Here is a 21411-nt window from a genome sequence, read left to right as displayed (position 1 = left end):
ATATTGTCAATTATAACTTATCTTCATGGCAAACATAGTAGCTACGCTTGGCTTCCTTATATATATATAGTAACATAGTAAATGACGGCAGATAAAGTCCTGAACAGTCCCATCCAGTCTGCCCAACAAGATAAACTCATTTTACATGGTATGTGATACTTTATATGTATACTCGAGTTTAATTTATCCTTGCCTTTCTCAGGGAACAGACCATAAAAGTCTGCTCTGCACTGTTCTTGTACTAAAAGTTCTGAAGCTAACATCGAAACCCCTTAAAATTTACACTCCAGCCCACCCATATCTATTCAGTTACGATCAGGGTGTAGACTGTAGAAGTCTGTCCAGCACCGGTTTTGCGTCCCAATTACTGGTGGCGCCACCCAATCTCTGCTAAGATTCCGTAGATCCATTCCTTCTAAACAGGATTCCTTTGTGTTTTATCCTACGCATGTTTGTATTCCATTACCGTTTTCATCTCCATCACCTCCCGCGGGAGGCCATTCCACGTATCTACCATCCTTTCCATGAAAAAATACTTCCTGACAGTACTCCTGAGTCTGCCCCCCTTCAACCTCAATTCATGTCCTCTAGTTCTACCGCCTTCCCCTCTCCGGAAAAGGTTCATTTGCGGATTAATACCTTTCAAATATCTGAACATCTGTATCATATCACTCGTTTCTCCTTTCCTCCAAGGTATGCATGTCTCTCCTCATACGGTTTGTAATACAAATCCCATACCATTTTTGTAGCTTTTCTTTGCACCACTTCCAGTCTTTTTACATCTTTAGCAAGATACCGCCTCCAAACCTGAACACAATACTCCAAGTGGGGCCTCACCAACGACTTTCAGAGGGGCATCAACATCTCCTTTCTTCTGCAGGTTATACTCCTCACTATATTTGTTGGAGGTTCAGAGGTACTGGGAAGTGATATGTTTGGAAGACTCCATGGATAAGAATTACCATGATTTGAAAAGTTCAGATATTTTTATATATATAAAAAAAGGAGAATATGCTACTTTCTAAGGCCACACTCTGCAATCACAATATAATCACATCATTAATATTCGATTGTGGATCATGCAACAAGATTTCTACATCAGAAAATACTGCAACAAGCTCATCAACTTTTCTAAATCATTATGCAAAACACTGGACATTCTACAGCCTCAGTGCTATAAAAACTATAATTGAATATAGCAGCAGAAACCCCTTTTGGCAAGATAGGGCACCACACAATTTAAAGATAGAGTGCACATCTCTAGGTTTGGCCAAAAAGGATTTCAGTTCATTCATAAGAAATCAGGGGGGAAAAAATAGAAAAAAACAAAATGGTAGACCCATCTGTTGAAATTTCATGGATGGAATGACACCAAGTGAGGAGTGCAGCACAGATGCTTAATATGTATTCCAGTGCCAACATAATATAGAATTCTGGAATCCTATATCCCGTTTTGGCTCAAGAGCTACATGGCTAAGAAGCTTTAATTAGACCCTATTTTGAGGCAGATGTTTAGTCTATATATTAATGAATGAATAAATAAATAAATTCTGGGTCATAAATCTGGCATCTTAAACAATGTAAGACATGCAGTGAATAATACTAGTTAACTTTTATACATCACCTGTGGCTATAAGTTCTTGGCAGTGAATATTAGCTGCTCGATAGTCCTGGAAATGAAGAGCTTGTTCTGCTAAAAGGGTCAGTACCTGTCCCTTTCTTTCTGCCTCGTCGTCTCCTAAAAGCAATTTGTAACAGCACAGATGTTTGTTATGACTTTCAATGCCACAGAAAAATAGTTAATACTATAAAACAAAACAGCTATATTGCTATATGCTAAAACTCTAAATTCTCAAGTACAGAGCTATCAACTGTCTGTTGTTATAATCAAAACATTTCAAAACCACGTATTAATGCAAGAAAAAATATATGATGTGAAATGGAAACACTGGGGTCAACATTCAGCCACTGTGGTCAACGTTTCTATTAAATGCTGGCTGTGATGTTCAAAAAGATATCCATACACTTAGCACCATCATCTGGATAGCAGTCAGCACTCAGAACTCAATATCCAAATGAGGTGGTCAGCGCTAGAACTTAACCTGATAGTGGCAATATTCACTCTGCTATCTGGATAATTTAGGACAGCCTTCTAAATAATTTACATATGAGACCAAATATTGCCACTATGAGGATAAGTTCCAGGACCACCCTGGCACTATCCACATAATGCAGAGGTAGACTGTATAGATGTTCAGAGACACTGTAAGGATATTTGGTGCATCTAAATATCTCAGCCAGCAGCATTTATCCAGATAGCAACTGCTGTTTTCAGACAGGTGCTTTTAAATACTGACCTCCAATTTTATATTTTTTTAATTATACTGTTTACCGCTTTTTCATTTTTTACAGCAGTCATGCCACCAGGGGTTCTCAACTCAGCTCACAAACACATCCAGGCAGTCAGGATTTCAGCATTCCCACAATGAATATGTATGAGATAAGTTTACATACAACTGAGGTAAATCATTTAAATTTATCTCATACATATTCATTGTGGGTATCCTGAAAACCAGACTGGCTGGATGTGTCTGTGGACTGAGTTGAGAACCCCTGGTCTAACACTTCCAGCCTGGAACGCTTTCATCTAACATATAACAAAAAATTAGGGTCCCTTTTACAAAGGCGCACTGAAAAATGGCCTGCGGTAGTGTAGATGCATGCTTTGGGTGCACACAGAATCATTTTTTAGCGCACCTGTAAAAAATGCCTTTTTAAATTTTTGCCGAAAATGGACGTGCGTCAAAAAGCAAATTACCGCACGTTCATTTTGGGTCTGAGCACTTACCACCAGCCATTGACCCAGCTGTAAGGTCTCACATGGTAATCGGGTGGTAATGGTCTACACGCGTAAAAAGCTTATTACCACCCGCGTCCCAGAAAATAAAAATATTTTCTGGCACACGTAGTGGACGTGTGTCAAAAATGAAATTACCACAAGACAAACGCAGTAGCCGGGCGGTAACTGAAAATTGACGCATGTTGGGCGCGTGTCGGCGCCCATGCAGCTTAGTAAAAGGGGCCCTTAGTAATTCCCTTCTCACATAACACCAGAGGGCTAGACCTGGAAAGAAGTACCAATTCCAGCTATTAGATGGTTTAAGGGGAATAGGAGAGGAGTCTTTTCAGCAGTACTACTCATTCCCTAGATAATTTTACTTATCCTATTTTCCTTCCACTAAAAGAATATTGCAATAGCTAGAGCAGCTCCTTCAAGGCCTTCAGTAATTGCTACCGACAAGGCAAGCAGCAGACACATAGCGCCTGCATTTTCATCCGAAACATTTTTTTACTAAAATGAGACCAAGAAATAATACATTTGGAGGACAATTCATTTATATGTTTGAGTGATGATTTACTCACATAAATTGTCTTCTGAAAACTGTTCTCCCTCAATACAGTTAGAAGTATGCATATTTGCTTTTAGTTGCATTTCCAAAAGGTATTGCCAGAGCGTATTTATGTCACTGGAGGAAAACAATATTCATAGACTGCATTTTCAAATCTACACACATTCCTGTACTAAAAGCAGAGACGTGGAGGGGCATAATCGAACGGAGTGCCCAAGTTTTCCTGAGGGCAACCTCGCAGGACAACCCCATGAAAGGGCGGGGAAACCCGTATTATCGAAACAAGATGGGCGGACATCTTTCGTTTCGATAATATGGTCGGGGACGCCCAAATCTCCACATTTAGGTCGACCTTAGAGATGGTCATCCCTAGAGATGGTCGTCCCCGATTTTCGGTGATAATGAAAACAGAGGACGCCCATCTCTGAAATGACCAAATGCAAGCCCTTTGGTCATGGGAGGAGCCAGCATTCGTAGTGAACTGGTCCCCCTCACATGCCAGGACACCAACCAGGCACCCTAGGGGGCACTGCAGTGGACTTCAGAAAAAGCTCCCAGGTGCACAGCTCCCTTACCTTGTGTGCTGAGTCCCCCAAAACCCACTCCCCACAACTGTACACCACTACCATAGCCATTAGGAATGAAGGGGGGCATCTACATGTGGGTACAGTGGGTTTGTGGTGGGTTTTGGAGGGCTCACATTTACCACCACAAGTTTAACAGGTAGGGGGGGGATGGGCCGGGTCAGCCTGCCTGAAGTGCAATGCAGTACCCACTTAAACTGCTCCAGGGACCTGCATACTGCTGTCATGGAGCTGGGTATGATATTTGAGGCTGGCATGGAGGATGGAAAAAATATTTTAACATTTTTTTAGGGTGGGAGGGGATTAGTGACCACTGGGGGAGTAGAGGGAGGTCATCTGGTCATTTAGGGCACATTTTTGTGGCTTGGTCGTAAAAAAAAAGGACCAAGTAAAGTCGCCCAAGTGTTCGTTAGGGACGCCCTTCTTTTTTCCATTATCGGCCGCGGACGCCCATGTGTTAAGCACGCCCCAGTCCTGCCTTCACTATGCTTCTGACATGCCCTTGGGAACTTTGGTCGTCCCCGTGATGGAAAGCAGTTGAGGGCGCCCAAAATCGGCTTTCAATTATGCCGATTTGGGCGACCCTTTGAGAAGGACGTCCATCTCCCGATTTGCATCGAAAGATGGGCGCCCTTCTCTTTCGAAAATGAGCCCAATAGGATCCCAGGTACTTGTGACAAAGGGGTCACAAGTACCTGGGATCTTGCCAGGTACTTGTGACCTGGATTGGCCACTGTTGGAAACAGGATGCTGGGCTTGATGGACCTTTGGTCTTTCCCAGTAAGGCAATACTTAAGTACTTATGCAAAGTTCCCAAGTACTTTGAACCTGTGGCAAATTTCCAAATTAAAGTGTGCAAGAACTTTCTCATTGTAAATTGCTGCACAGTGTACTGTATTATTGTCCCAATGCAGATAGTATGAGAACTGCCCTTTCATACAGATCCCGGTATTTATTTCAACACCAGCACCATGTTGTGGGGTTACAGAGGTAGCAAGGAAGGTAAAATTATGTATCATACCTGATAATTTTCTTTCCATTAATCATAGCTGATCAATCCATAGACTGGTGGGTTGTGTCCATCTACCAGCAGGTGGAGATAGAGAGCAATCCTTTTGCCTCCCTATATGTGGTCATGTGCTGCCGGAAACTCCTCAGTATGTCGATATCCAAGCTCCATCCGCAGGACTCAGCACTTAGAGAATTACACCCACAAAGGGACACTCTGCCCAGCTCACCACCGCCGAAATGGGGGAGGGGAATTAACCCAGCTCATCCCCACACAAGTGGGGGAGGGGAATCCGTCCAGCTCATCCCCGCGGAGCGGGGGAGGGACACCACACCCGCCGATGCGGGGGGATCTGGCTTATCCTGCAACCGCAACTGCGGGAGGAGCTGACTGACCCTAACACCGCCGAAGCGGGAGGGGTACAAAGCTGCCCTACAGCCGCACGAAGCGGGAGGGAGCGCCGGCAGAATTTAAGTCTCAATCCAGCCCCGTAAAACGGAGTGGAGAGGAATGCAGCAGCTCACTGTAACACAAACTCGTCTCAATTCTTGAAGAATCCAATTGAAAAAACTTGAACACGAAGTCCTCCTGAACAGGAACTGAAGACTAAACTTGAACCTGAAATGCAACCAGAATATAAATAGTACAGATATCTGGGAGGGGCTATGGATTGATCAGCTATGATTAATGGAAAGAAAATTATCAGGTATGATACATAATTTTACCTTCTATATCATCATGCTGATCAATCCATAGACTGGTGGGATGTACCGAAGCAGTACTCACCCAGGGCGAGACATTGAAATCCCTGACCGCAACACTGAAGCGCCAAACCGGGCCTCCGCCCGAGCAGCCACAGTCAAGCGGTAATGCCTGGAGAAGGTATGGGCCGATACCCAAGTTGCCGCCTTGCAAATCTCTTCCAAGGAGACGGACCCGGCCTCTGCCATCGAGGCCGCCTGAGCTCTAGTGGAGTGAGCCTTCAGCTGGATAGGCGGCACCTTCCCCGTGGCCACATAAGCCGCTGCAATGGCTTCCTTGACCCATCTTGCCACTGTAGGCTTAGCAGCCTGCAGACCCTTACGAGGACCTGCAAACAGGACAAACAGATGATCCGACTTCCGGAAATCATTGGTCACTTCCAAGTATCTGATGATGACTCGTCTCACATCCAGATATTTGAGAGCAGAGTATTCCTCTGGGTAGTCCTCCCTACGAAAGGAAGGGAGACAGAGCTGCTGATTCACATGGAAGCGAGAAACAATCTTGGGCAGGAAGGAAGGCACTGTGCGAATAGACACTCCTGCCTCAGTGAACTGCAGAAAAGGCTCTCGACATGAGAGTGCCTGGAGCTCGGAAACTCTTCTGGCTGAAGTGATAGCCACCAAAAAGACTGCTTTCAACGTCAGGTCTTTCAGAGATGCCCTCGACAAGGGTTCAAAAGGCGGCTTCTGCAAGGCTCTTAGCACCAGGTTGAGATTCCACGCAGGCACCACTGAGTGCAGAGGAGGGCGCAGGTGATTAACTCCCTTGAGAAAACGCACCACATCTGGCTGCGAAGCCAGGGAAGCACCCTTCAGGCGGCCCCTGAAGCAAGCCAGAGCCGCTACCTGGACTTTAAGGGAACTGAGCGACAGGCCTTTCTCCAGACCTTCTTGCAGGAACGCCAACACTGAAGAAATTGGAGCAGTGAAGGGAGAAAGTGAGCCCGCTTCACACCACGCTGCAAAGGTACGCCAAACCCTGGCGTAAGTAGTAGAAGTAGAGCGCTTCCTCGCTCTCAGCATAGTGGCGATGACCTTGTCTGAGAAGCCCTTCTTCCTCAGACGCTGCCGCTCAATAGCCAGGCCGTAAGACCAAAGGGGGAGGGATCCTCCATCATCACGGGACCCTGATGCAACAGGCCCTGCTCCACTGGCAGCCACAGAGGATCGTCCACTGAGAGCCTGATCAAGTCCGCATACCAGGGACGTCTGGGCCAGTCCGGACCCACCAGGATTATCCGGCCCGGATGCTTTGCCACCCGGTCTAGCACCCTGCCCAACATGGGCCAGGGCGGGAACACATACAGAAGCTCCTGTGTCGGCCACTGTTGGAGAAGAGCATCTACTCCCAGGGATCGAGGGTCCCGTCCTCTGCTGAAAAAGCGCGGCACTTGGCAATTGGCCGATGACGCCATCAGATCTAGGCTCGGCTGGCCCCAGCGCTTCGTGATGTCCAAGAACGCCTGAGCCGATAACTGCCACTCTCCGGGATCCAAGGTATTGCGACTGAGAAAGTCCGCCTTGACATTCATGACTCCGGCAATGTGGGCCGCTGACAGCTGTTCCAGGCTCGCTTCCGCCCACTGGCATAGATTCATGGCCTCCTTGGCTAGAGGGGCACTCTTGGTACCTCCCTGGCGATTGACATAGGCCACAGCCGTGGCATTGTCCGACAGGACCCGTACTCGACAGGACCCGTACTGGCTTCAACGCCAGTACCGGGAGGAACTCCAAAAGCGCCAACCGAATGGCTCTGAGTTCCAGGAGGTTGATAGACCACTTTGCCTCTGCAGGAGACCAGAGCCCCTGCGCTGTCCTTCCCAAACAGTGGGCTCCCCAGCCCGTCAAAGAGGCGTCCGTCGTGACGACAATCCACTCCGGGGTCACCAGAGGCATTCCTGCAGACAACTTGTCTGTCTTCAGCCACCAGCTCAGCGCCTTGCGCACTGCTGGGTCCAAGGGAAGGCGCACAGCATAATCCTCCGACACCGGAGTCCAGTGCTGCAGCAGAGAGTGTTGAAGTGGTCTCATATGAGCCCTGGCCCAGGGCACTACTTCCATCGTGGCCGTCATAGAGCCCAACAGCTGCACATAGTCCCAAGCCCGAAGAGGAGAGGCTACTAGGAACTGGTCCACCTGAGCCTGAAGTTTGACAATCCGATTGTCCGGCAGGAACACTCTGCCCACTTGGGTGTCGAATCGAACTCCCAGATACTCCAGGGACTGAGTCGGGCGCAGCTGGCTTTTCTCCCAGTTGATGATCCACCCCAGGGAGCTCAAAAGAGCAATCACCCAGTCCACAGCTTTGCCGCACTCTGCATAAGAGGGGGCTCGGATCAACCAGTCGTCCAGATAAGGATGGACTTGTACTCCTTCCTTTCGCAGGAAGGCCGCGATGACCACCATTACTTTGGAGAAGGTCTGCGGAGCAGTAGCCAACCCGAACGGGAGGGCTCTGAACTGGAAGTGTCGGCCCAGGACTGCAAAACGCAGAAAGCGTTGATGAGGAGGCCAGATGGGAATATGCAAGTACGCTTCCTTGAAGTCCAAGGATGCCAGGAACTCCCCTGCCTTCACTGCCGCTATTACAGAGCGGAGAGTCTCCATGCGAAAGTGCCGAACTTTCAAGGCCCGATTGACCCCTTTGAGGTCGAGGATAGGCCGTACAGAACCTCCTTTCTTTGGTACCACAAAGTAAATGGAGTAACGTCCCTTGCCAAGCTGATTTTCTGGCACCGGAACGACCGCACCCAGGCGGATCAGATTGTCCAAGGTCTGCTGCACTGCCACAGCTTTGACCGGAGACTTGCAGGGAGAGAGTACAAACCCGTCTCTTAAGGGTCGGCAGAACTCTAGCTTGTAGCCGTCTCTGATGACTTCCAGCACCCAAGTGTCTGAAGTTACCCTGGTCCACTCGCCCAGAAACGAGGACAGGCGTCCTCCAATCTGCACTGGGCCATGGACCAGGGCCTCGTCATTGGGTACGAGACCCTGGGGGAGGACCGGAGGGCGCACCTCCGGGACGGCGGTCTCTGCGAAAGGAATGCTGCTTGGGGGAGAAGTTCCTTTTGAAGGAAGAGGGGGCAGAGGAGCCCGACTTGCCCGGGCGGTACCGACGGGCTTCCTGAAACCGTCCTCTGGAGTTACCGGGGCGAGCACTGGCCCGAGCCCTGACCTCTGGTAACCTCTTGCCCTTAGACGTGCCGAGATCGGTCACAATTTTGTCCAGCTCAACCCCAAAGAGCAGCTTGCCTTTAAAAGGCAACTTAGCCAGGCGGGACTTAGAGGCGTGGTCAGCAGACCAATGCTTCAGCCAAAGCCACCGCCGCGCAGAGACTGTCTGAGCCATACCTTTAGCCGAGGCTCTCAAGACATCATACAGTAAGTCTGCCAAATAAGCCAGGCCCGATTCCAGGGCCGGCCAATCAGCCCTCAAGGAAGGATCCGAGGGGGAAGCCCGCTGCACAAACGTCAGGCACGCCCTGGCCACATAGGAGCCGCAAACTGAGGCCTGCAAACTTAAAGCAGCCGCCTCGAAGGACGACCTTAAGGCCGCCTCCAATCTTCTGTCTTGGGCGTCCTTTAGGGCCGTGCCACCTTCCACCGGCAACGCCGTTTTCTTAGTCACCGCAGTGATTAAAGAATCCACGGTAGGCCAAAGAAAGGCCTCCGTTCACTTTCAGGCAAAGGATAGAGGCGGGACATAGCCCTAGCCACTTTGAGGCTCGCTTCCGGGACATCCCATTGAGCCGAAATCAAGGTGTGCATGGCATCATGCACGTGGAAGGTTCTAGGCGGGCGCTTCGTCCCCAGCATAATGGCGGAGCCAACAGGGGCTGAGGGAGAGACGTCCTCCGGAGAGGAAATCTTCAAAATGCTCATGGCCTGCATTAACAGGTTGGGCAAGTCCTCTGAGCAAAAGATCCGCGCTGCAGAGGGGTCATCCGCTCCATCCGAGCGGGAATCCGTCTCCTCCAAGGAATCCCCAAAGGACCGTTGTGAGAACTCAGATACGCTGCCCTCATCTACATCAGAGGAGACAGAGTCCTCTAAGGCCTGGAAATCCACCCGAGGGTGTTTACTTCCGGGGGCCTCAACCCCTTTATCGGACAAGGGAGCAGGGGCAGCGTTTTGCATAAGGAAGGCCTGATGCAGCAGCAAAATAAACTCGGGGGAGAAACCCCCCAGACTGTGCACTTCAGCAGCCTGGGTCACAGCCCTAGACGCACCCTCAACCGGCGCTCGCAAGAGCGGGCGAGAAACATGCTGCGCATCCAAGAAGGCGTCCGGCGCGACACTCCGCGAAGGAGCCGCGCGGGAAGAACGGCGCTTAACTTTAGCCGCTTTTTTGCCGTCGCCCAAATCAAGGGCGGCCATGGCATTAACGTCTCCCACCTCAAGGGCGGCCCAAGAAGAAGTCGTCTGAGCAGAGTGGCCGGCCAAGATGGCGGAGGCGAGCAGCGGGGGATGGGCGTTTATGGCGGGGAAAACCGCCGCACCGGAGGCAGAACCGGGACACTGACCGGCCTCCAAACTGACACCCAACAAGGGCGAATCAGACTTTAAGACCCCCGCATCCCCGCTAGAAGCGCACACGCGGTCCGGGGAGCGATTCTTCGCGCCCTCGCCCTCCGACGCCATAGGCCATGTGGAGATCGATCGGGGAACCCCCTGCCCGCTATAAAAAGGTAAAAATTACCTGCTTCTCGCTCCGAGCTGTAACGAACTGGTGTCCCAGTGAGTAGCTGCAATAAACATTTAAATAAACGTTGAAATAAACGCCCTTAAGGACGTCCAAATTTTTTTTTTTTTTTCAACGGAGCCAGCGGGAGGGGGGAGAAAAGGAGGGACCTGGCACCACCAGGTTTGCACTTGCTCAAGAAGAGCCCTCAACCCAAGGTACTCAACAAAACCTAAAAATTAGGCATGGAGACCTAGCCAGAGCTGCTGCTGTGTGTGACCACCACCTGCTGAGATAGAGAACATACTGAGGAGTTTCCGGCAGCACATGACCACATATAGGGAGGCAAAAGGATTGCTCTCTATCTCCACCTGCTGGTAGATGGACACAACCCATCAGTCTATGGATTGAACAGCATGATGATATGGAACAAGTGTTTTGTTTTTTTCACTGTTTATGCTTGCTCTGCAGAAACCATCTATGAGTTGCTCTAATGTGAAGATACCTGGCACAGTTTTGAAAAAAAAGCTGTCCACCATCAGTTTTGGTAGATATGAATTATTTCCTCCTGCACTGTTCATGAAAAATGATGAAGTAGAAATCAAATACACAATTATTATTTATTCGGAGTGTCAAATATATTTTTTGAGCATTAGACTTGGTCATTATAAGGAAAGTTTTTTTTAGCCAAAGAGACAGATGTGATGATTTAATACACTAATTTTCTGAGGCATTTTTCTTCCTTTATTTGAAGACTAGTAAAAAAAAGGCCCGTTTCTCAAAGAAATGAAACGTGCGCTAGCAAGGTTTTCCTCGGAGTGTGTATGCTTGAGAGAGTGTGTGTGAGAGTGACTGTGTGAGAGAGAGAGAGAGTGAATGTGTGAGTGTGTGTGTGTGACAGAGAGAGAGTGAGACTGGGTGCAACTGTGTCTGTGAGAGAGAGAGAGCGTGTGTGCGTGAATGAGTGTGTGCGCCAGGGTTCCCCCCCTACATCCGAGTTCCAGGGTCACCCTCCCTCCGAGTTCCAGGGTCGTCCCTCCCTCCCTCCGAGTTCCAGGGTCGTCCCCTCCCTCCGAGTTTCAGGTTCCCCCACCCACCCAGTTCCAGGACCCCCCCTCTTCCAGGGTCCCCCCTCCCTCCCTCCCAGTTCCACGGTCATCGTCCCCCTCCCTCCCTCCGAGTTCCAGGTTCCCCCCCTCCCACCCAGTTCCAGGGTCCCCCCCTTCCAGGGTCCCCCTCCTCCCTCTCTCCCTCCCACCCAGTTCCAGGGTCCCCCCTCCCTCCCAGTTCCATGGTTGTCGTCCCTCCCTTCTAGTTCCATGCCCCCTCCGTACGAATTTTAAAATTCAGACAGGTCTCTGCTGAGGTGCTGGGGGGGGAGGTGCTAATCGCTGTCAACCTAACGACACACTGCTTCTCCCGTCCACCAGCTGACAGGCAACGGCAGGTGGCTTAAGCAGCCATGGGCACTCACCAGGATAAACTTCGCCTCCTGGTGTTGTGACTGTCCGTCATGCGTGTGACGTGGCGTTGGCGTACCCTTCACTCTCACTGCTCCGCCCTCGACGTCATCATGTTTTGACGCGAGGGCGGGGCAGAGAGAGATGGTGAGTCGGATTATTACACACTTATGAACCCTTCACTGAAGCCACAGAGTCAGCTTCAGAACGTTGAGGGTGCTTTTTATTATAGTAGATTACTAATTGGACTCTTTTCCATTTTTTATGGTTATTAAGTGGTGTTTATTTACACGTGCGTTCAAACTTTACTAGCCTCTTTTTTTTTGGTGAGTGTATATACAAAGGTCAACATAAATCAGTCTGTAGTTCAAACTATTTTGACAAAGAATGAGTAAGAATTCATCAAAATATCTGGGAAAGAAGCAATGGTATGTGCAAAAACAAGAGAAAAAAAACAGAACAGCAAACAAAGAGTAAGTGGTGGCAAATGCACAAATACAGTGGAAAATTCTAAAAGGTATTTCAGCTATCACACTTAGATCAAAACCTGACACAGGAATGGTTAAGAAGTAAAAATTGTGAAGCAGGCTAGCAAGAGGGATGTGTCAACTGGAGCACCCAATACACAGCAAACAACATCCATTCAAACTGGAGCCCAAAGCCTATGAAAGTTAGTTATAAATGTGGATGTCCTTAAGAAACAACCCCTAAAGCATCTTTCCCAGGTACAAAGGAAGGAAAAGTGCCCCAGTTGTTAAAGTAAATAAATCTGCTCACTTAGCATGGGTAGCTCCTAAGATGGTAACAGCAGAAGCTCAGAGTAGGAAGAGGTGGGGTGGGGTGGGGTGGGGGGACCTGAGCCGGATAATTTCAGGAGATTCTCTGCCAAAATCTGAATCATGCACATAATGATTAGAGACATGACCAGTGATATCAATGTGAACAGATAAGACCAAGTAATTAGAAACCAGAATGTAGCCATGCTGGTGAAAAGGTGCTGGACATGGAGCACTGAATTTCACAATGAGAAGATCAGCTGCATGTGGTATAAAGGGAATTAATGGTGAATACCAAAGACATTAAAGAAATGTGTGCGAGATTAGAGAATCTGAAAACTGATTCCATCAATATTAAATCTAAACATTTTGGGGCCCTTTTATGAAGCAGCAGTAAGTCTAACGTGGGCTTACCACTTGCTAAAAGGGAAGTACCACCGGGCTACTGCAGCAGCCTGGTAGTAGCGTGCACCATTTCCATTGCTGCAAAAATATTTCAATTTTTATAGCACCAGTGTGTATCCAGCGGTTACCAGGCAGTGCCGCACGCTGCCCGGTTATCGCCGGGTTAGCATGGGAGCACTTACTGCTACCTCAATGGGTGGCGGTAAGTGCTTGCCGCACGGCTATTTCTTTAAGAAAAGGAAAAGAGGGAGCCTCGGCATGCATCAAAAACATGTGCCGATGCCAGCACAGGCCCCCTTTTGCCACAGCTTCGTAAAAGAACCCCTTTGTTACTACCTGGGTAGCACCTGGGGAGTTAAGGGAAATGAACTGCTTACAACTCTTGAAAAGAGTCTCAGGACAGAGATGTTTCTCCTCTGTTCTCACAAACTGGGACTAAAGAAAATCCAGTACCTCCTGCTAGATTTGAACTCCAGGGCCAATCACAGCCCAGGGCACCAGTTTTGAAAGTATCTGGGCAATGGTACTGTAGATTGCCTTTCACCAAGCTTAATCTGGATAAGAAAAATAATTTTTCTGCAGCAGCTTTAAAACACAAAACAAACGCCATCTGCTGGCCAATTAGGAGAAATATACTTCATGAAATAATCAATACAGTTCACAGGCTTAGAATCCCACTGTTTCATCACAGGTGGATATACATTTCCTGTGTATTGCAATTTACATGTAAATATGTTTGTTTTTTCAACACAAGTAAATTTTCTAAAAGTGCCTCCATGGTTTACAATTCAAACACATTTCTCGGGACTTCTATCATTAAGGGGTCCATTTACTAAGGCACACTAACGGATTTAGCACGTGCTAACAATTAGTGTTTACTAAATTCTAAGATGCCCATTATATTCCTATGGCTGTCTTATCATTTAGCGCACAATAATCACTTTCACACACTAAATCTGTTAGTGTGACTTAGTAAAAGGACCCTTAAATGGATTAACCAGGTTCCTATGAAATATCAGTTCAAGACTTGCTTTACAGAGGCTTCTGATCCCTAAGATGGGAGAGTAGGGTAAAGGGCCTCAACTTTTGATATTTCAACTGTTACCACCACCATGCTCCTATCTGACAGAAAAGTAATTACTAAACCTGTAAAGCTGAGGACTGAATGTACCACAGCTACCCATCATGAGATTTGCCACTTATACCTCCCTTTCTTCTCTGGGTTTTTGTCGAACAAAATTACCAAAACCTTTAAAGCACATTCTCGCTATCACACCAGCACATAGAGTTTACTGTGAATAAAATTTGAAATCAGAATTCCTATGGAAAACTTCAGGGGTAGCTTCCTTGGACTTTGATTTGGCCACTAGAGTCAATAAGATTTCTTAGAACTGATCTATTTCGCTAAGTAGAAGAATCTGGATTCTAGATCACATTCTGGGAAAGGAGAAGCTCTTACCTTTTCCTGCTAGGTAGGAAAATATGACTCCTACCTTCCTAGTATTATACAAGGTGTGAGGGAGTGAGCGACATAGTGGTAGGTGTCCGTAGAAACACTCCCTCACTGATGTAGCAGGTTAGCCACTTGCCATAACAGAGGCTGAAGCACACCCAGAGTATGAATAGGGATCTTAAGCTGTCCAAAAAGGTGGGCGGGATTCAACAATGAGCAGGAAGTTTTAAAAGCCCTCTCTGGCAGAACAAAAGAGGGAGGACCTGGAAGAAGAGAAGCCGGCCTGCAGTGTACGTCTCCCCTGCTTATGTGTAAGCTACTAGAACCTGGCTAAGGTAAGCCAAGCTTTAACTTTAGCTTTACAAAAATCCTGTTCTTAAGGTCTGGCTGGAACAGGCTGTATCCTGTTCAAAAATACATATGAGATGGACATCCATTTGGGATGTTCTGACTTGGACATCCTTTTGAAAATGCCTTTCTAAATCTTGTGATGATCTTCCATATCTCGTTAAGTATTAAGTATAAGTTGTGGTTTTAATATTTCTAATGTTGGAGGTAAACCACTCAAAATGGAAGATTGATGGTAAACAATTTTGGGTTTACCAAAAATGCATTGTAAGGCACTGAAGATAGCCCAAATTTTTGCCACTAGGATGATTTTAGGGAAGGGGAAATTTGAACATATTGAAGCAGTTGCGCTGGTTGCCTGTGGTGTATCGCATACAATATAAGGTTTTGATGTTGATTTTTCTATCAGGTGGCACCATGGTATTTAAACCAAAAGATACAATGGTATATAAGAATGCACCAATTAAGATCGGACAATGAAAGGAAACTCTGTACCAGTGCTGAACACAATTCATTATGCAGAAACGTAGCCACGTGCCTTTTCTATAGCAGGTCCAATGTAGTGGAATAGATTCAAATGGCACATTCAATTTTGTACTGCTTTGCAGCAGTTTAAGAAGATTTTGAAAACGAATTTGCATTTGCAAGCTTTTTTTAATACTTAGTTGAAGGAATAATGGAATGGCTTGGTAGTTTTAAGTTACAGATTTCTTTTTTTAGGGCTGCATTTCAATTAAAATTTTGAATCACAATTAATCGCACACTTAAAGGTATTTATTTTCCACTGCAGCTCTTTGTGACTCGGGGCAAGTCACTTAACCCTCCACTGTCCCAAATACAAAATAAGTACCTGTATATAATATGTAAATCATTTTGATTGTAACCAAAGAAAGGCAGTATATCAAATCCCATCCCCCTTCCCCTAAAGGACTGAAACTCCCTCCTTTCCACACCAGATCCAACACCTCTCCCCTTTCTCAACCTTCACTCCTTCTCCTCCTCCAGGTCCATTATCTCTCTTTCTTTCCTAAGGTCCAGTATCTCTCTCCCTCCCATTCACCACCAAGCAACTTCAAGCTCTTCTCGTGGCTTCTGGAGTGCAATGCCTCAGTCATAGCTTCCACTGATGACCCCTCCAGTTCTGCTTGCGGGTCTACAGCTCACACTTCTTCCCCCAATCAGGGCTCGGCATCTGTCCCCCCTCTCAATACTCCCCCTGGTCTACCTTAAAGGTGGTCTTCTGCTGGGCCTGGGAGTGGCAGCATTGCAAAAATGGTGCCTGTGGCCTATTCTAAAGCTTTCCCATCCTGCCTCCTCTAACATCACTTCTTGTTTCTGCCTGGGTGGGACAGGTCAGAGGAAAAGCTTCAGACCAGGCAGTAAACAGCATATATGCTGCCACTATCAAAGATCAATAGAAGACCACCTTTAAGGAAGACTGTAACAGGGGGGTATGGGTGAGGCTGAATTGCAGATGGAGGAAAAGATGTCTGATTGCATCAAGGACAGATTTTGGGTTGGGAGTGGAAGAGAGCAGAAGAGATGTCTGGAGGATACAGGAGACACAGCAATGTGAATAGGGTTTGTTTGTTTGTTTGTTTGTTTGTTTTTTTAAATCACGTTTAATAATTTTATGTGCAGAAATGGGAGTCATCTGTGAAATGAGGGCATTCCTAAAATTAACATGCATTGTGATAGAATAACGAGGATACACAAATAATGCAGATGCACCCATTTGAACCATGCTTCAGTTGTGCAAATGGCCGCGCCTAAAGTTAGGAATGATTCCAAGGCGTAAGCACTATTCTCTAAACCACACCAAACTTAAGAACATAAGAGTAGCCATACTGGGTCAGACCAATGGTTCATCTAGCTCAATATCCTGTTTTCCAGACAGTGGCCAAGCCAGGTCACAAGTACCTGGCAGAAACCCAAATCATGGCAACACTCCACACTACAAATCCCAGGGCAAGCAATTGCTTCCCATGTCTGTCTCAATAGCAGACTATGGACTTTTCCTCCAGGAATTTGCCCAACCCTTTTTTAAACCCAAATAAGCTCACTGCCGTTACCACCTCCTCCGGCAAAGAGTTCACGAGCTTAACTATTTGTTCAGCGAAAAAATATTTCCTCCTATTTGTTTTAAAAGTATTTCCATGTAACTTCCTCGAGTGTCCCCTAGTCTTTGTATTTTTGAAACGAGTAAAAAATTGATTTATTTCTACTCGTTCCATACCACTCAGGATTTTGTAGACCTCAATCATATCTCCCTTCATCCGTCTCTTTTCCAAGCTGAACAGCCCTAACCTCTTTAGCATTTCCTCATACGAGCAGAGACCCATCCCCTTTATCATTTTAGTCGCTCTTCTTTGAACCTTTTCTAATTCCGCTATATCATTTTTGAGATACAGCAATCAGAACTGAACGCAATACTCAAAGTGCGGACGCACAATACAAAGGCATTATAGTATTTTCGGTCTTATTCACCATCCCTTTCCTAATAATTCCTAGCATCCTGTTTGATGTTTTGGCTGCCACCACACACTGAGCAGAAAATTTCAGCGTATTATCTACGATGACACCCAGATCTTTTTCTTGAGCGTTGACCCCCAAGGTGTTCCCTGGCATCAGGTAACTGTGATTCGGATTATTCTTTCCAATATGCATCACCATGCATTTGTCCACATTAAATTTCATCTGCCATTTGGATGTCCAGTCTTCCAATTTCCTAAGGTCGTTCTGCAGTATTTCACAGTTCGAACGTGTTTTAACAACCTTAAATAATATTGTATCATCTGCAAATTTGATCACCTCACTCATTGTTCCGATTTCCATATCATTTGTAAATATGTTAAATAGCACGGCTTACAGAATAGCATGGTTTTGGCGCCATATATAGAACCTACCACTGACCTTAAGAACTGTTTAAATGAGAATTTTATTACGGCAAGTGCATGGAGATTAATTTATTTTTAGAGCATTGATAAATAGAATATTGTGCTGCATGTATTTGAAGGCACAAATAAAGATGAAAAGAATAGGATTAATATCTAGTATTGATTTTTAAAGTTCATTTTATGTACTGTATATATTAATTTTTTTGTTTTTATTATGTATGTTTTATTTGTAATCTGCTGAGCACAATTGAGATCTTGTGGGTTATAAGTATTTTAAGTAAATGTTAACTATTGGTGGAACTTGCTGTGCATAATTTCTAAATTTGCTTCTGTAACTGTCAACTCCAATACAGTGGCTGGGCAAGTAAATATTATGTGGGATAATGTTACAAAGCATTTTTCACACCTAAGGCATGCCTTCTGTATGGAAATTTTTATTTGTTGGGATTTATTAACCACCTTTATGAAGAGATTCATTCAAGGTGGCTTACAGCAGGTATAGTTTAAAAAAGAACTTGCAACATTGTTAACATCATAACAGTGAAATGGTCAAATACAGGCATAATTACGATCAATTAAGTAAACTTGAGAATGGGAAATTGTAACCTGGTAATAGGACTAACATAAAACAGTATCAGAAATATAAACACTTAACAGCACTATAGATCAATCATATAATAGAAATATGATAAATGTCAGCACAATATAAATGACACCATAACAGACAGAATGGAAGAACATTCAAATAGTATAGATATAAAATACTATGCCAGGATAATACCAATGAAAACACCTAATAAACAAGCATTAGAGCATTGAAATAACAACGATGTGACTATTATACTGAAAAATTATGCAGAAACATGTACAGGTAAACAAGGAGACACAAGGAATCAGCACATACTTTTTATATATGGTCAGCCTAAATATTCCCAGGGTGAAGTGTGGTAGGATTTGAGTTGTACTTGTATTACTTTTTAAAATGGGTGTCAACAGACATTTTTCTGCCTTCCTGTAAGCTGCTGTAAATTCATATAAGAGCATTTGTGTGATTCTGCTCTTCATGAGCATCTCAAGCGCCCCCACCCTTGTCAACTGATGTTTCCATTGGCCTGCTTAACTGCGGATCTTTATCTAGTCCTTACATGCACATGGTTTTGCTTTTTAAATCGAAAGAGAATCCTAAGGGTGGCTGAACAAAGTATAAACTGTGTCATTTCTGACTTTACTTTTTTTGGACTGCTTTGGGTTCTATTGATCTGTACATCTGCTGCCTAGAATTTTGGAAGATGGAAATGAAAAAATAAAAATAAAACTTTGGACGTACTCTGTAGAACTTGTTGTTTACTTTTGCAATGTGTGTATGGATGCTTGTTCTGGTATGTGCATGTCTATACATATGGCTATGATTTCCGAACCTGCGGCATCATTAAAGGGAAGACTTTTAAATGCCCAGTGGGGTATATACACTAATCTCAACTTTGTTAAACGTTTCAGACATATCCATCTACTTACTCCCATGGATATAACAGAACTCTATTATTCTGTCTCACTGTATTTTCAAATGTAAGCCACACTGAACCGAAATTTGCTTGGGATAATGTGGGATATAAAATGTAAAATAAAACAAAAACAAAACCTTTATTCTCTAACTTTTAAGACACTGCCTATCCAGCTGAATGGTGATGGCACAAAGAAAGCAAGTTTGGTCCAATGAAAACTAATTTAAATAACCTGTTCCTTAACTGGGCTCTAGTATTACAATATTGAAAATATGTAGACCCATAGGAGTCTGACTTGTCTGGCTTTTCCATCAAGAAGCATATTGTGATTCTATATATTCACTGCTGCGTTTTTAAAGGTACAGTTACTAATATTTGTGTGTTCAGAATTGATGCTGCTAAGCTTGCCACATAGGCTTTGAGAAGCTTTTTTTTTGCAGGATTTAATGTTACTTCAGAAAGGAGCCCTTTCACTAAGTCACGTAGGCGCCTACGTGCTCCCAACGCATGCCAATTCAGAACTACTGACCAGCTACCGCGTGACCCAGGAGGTAATTTCATTTTTTTACATGCACCCACTATGCGTGATAGATTTTCCTTTGGTTAAGCCATGTTGACTCAGGTCCTGTAACCCTTTGGCTTCTAGAAAGTTAACTATCCTTTCTTTCAGCAGCAACTCCATTATTTTTCCTACCACCGAAGTGAGGCTTACTGGCCAGTAGTTTCCCACTTCATCCCTGTCTCCTCTTTTGTAAAGAGGGGCCACATCCGCTTGTCTCCAATCTCACGGAACCTCTTCCATCTCTAAAGATCTACTACTACTACTATTTATCATTTCTATAGCGCTACAAGGCATATGCAGCGCTGTACACCATACACAAAAAGACAGTCCCTGCTCAAAGAGCTTACAATCTCGATAGATCTATTAAATAAATCTTTACAAGGTCCAGCCAGGACCTCTCTGAGCTCCCTTAGTATCCGGGGATGTATCTCATCTGGCCCTATAGATTTGTCCACCTTCAGATTCTCAAGCTGTATAAACTCTTTCTTCCGTAAACGGCGCAGTAGCCACTCCATTCTCAGATATTCCTTCAGTAGCAAACCACATTCCTTCACCAGGATTTTCCTCCGTGAAAACCAAAGAGAAGTAATTTATTTATTTATTTGTTGCGTTTGTATCTCACATTTTCCCACCTATTTGCAGGCTCAATGTGGCTTACATAGTACCGTGATGGCGACTGCCAATTCCGGTTTGAGAAATACAGTGGTATTGCATTAAAGTTACATAAGTGACAGAGTGAATTAGATAGTCAAGGAGGGAGAGTTAAGTTTTGTCCAGATCTGGTATAAGTTCCATTGTGTTGTAGGATTCAGGTGACTAGGTTGGATCGTTATGGTATGCCTTTTCGAACAAATTGTTTTTTAATGATTTCTGGAAGTTTGTTAGTAATTGTTTAGCACATTCGCTTTATCCTCATCAATCTCCACATAGCCATTCTCATTATCTTTCAGTCTTGCAATTCCATTCCTATCTTTTCTCCTTTCTCCAATATATCTGAAAAAGGCTTGTCACCTCTCTCTACATCTTTAGCCATTTTTACTTCTGCTTGTGCTTTCACTAGTTGTATTTCCCTCTTTGCTTCTTTGAGTTTAATCCGATAATCTTTTCCGTGATCCTCTTGTTGCGTTCTTTTGTATTTCTTGAAAAAGCCTCTTTTGCTCTTAATTTTTCAGCTACTTGTTTGGAGAACATGTAGGCTTCCTGTTTCTCGAGTTTTTGTTTACTTTCCTTGAGTAAAGATCAGTTGCCATATTTATAGCAGCCTTTAGCTTTGACCACTGATTTTCCACTTCTCCTACTGTATGCCTTCCCATGCCAACAGCTTCTTCTTCAGGTATTCTCCCATTTTATCAAAATCAGTACATTAGAAAACCAATTTTAATTTTGCTGCATGTCTGTTTTCGCCCCCCCCCCCCCCCCCCCCCCCAAAAAAAAGACCTTTTTGCAGGGGCACTGAAAAATGGACCTGGGCGCATCCAATACACGTGTCTACACCAACGCAGGCCAATTTTCAGTGAACCTTAGTAAAAGGTTCCCCAAGTAATTTGGTAGACAATACTT

At 45.3% G+C, this 21411-nt stretch overlaps 1 protein-coding gene across 1 annotated transcript in view; it reads right to left on the bottom strand.

Annotated features, from left to right (window-relative positions):
• Window positions 1-21411, bottom strand: part of NBAS (NBAS subunit of NRZ tethering complex) — an 892343-nt gene that overhangs the window by 459233 nt on the left and 411699 nt on the right. Inside the window, exon 33 of the mRNA XM_030198850.1 lies at window positions 1625-1738. Within this exon, the coding sequence (XP_030054710.1) occupies window positions 1625-1738 (114 nt within the window). The remainder of the gene's footprint in view (window positions 1-1624; window positions 1739-21411) is intronic.

The sequence above is a fragment of the Microcaecilia unicolor genome, chromosome 3, assembly GCF_901765095.1.
Source record: "Microcaecilia unicolor chromosome 3, aMicUni1.1, whole genome shotgun sequence".
Classification (NCBI taxonomy): domain Eukaryota; kingdom Metazoa; phylum Chordata; class Amphibia; order Gymnophiona; family Siphonopidae; genus Microcaecilia; species Microcaecilia unicolor.
The sequence above is the reverse complement of the archived record's forward strand: the minus strand, read 5'-3'. Positions and strand labels throughout refer to the sequence as shown.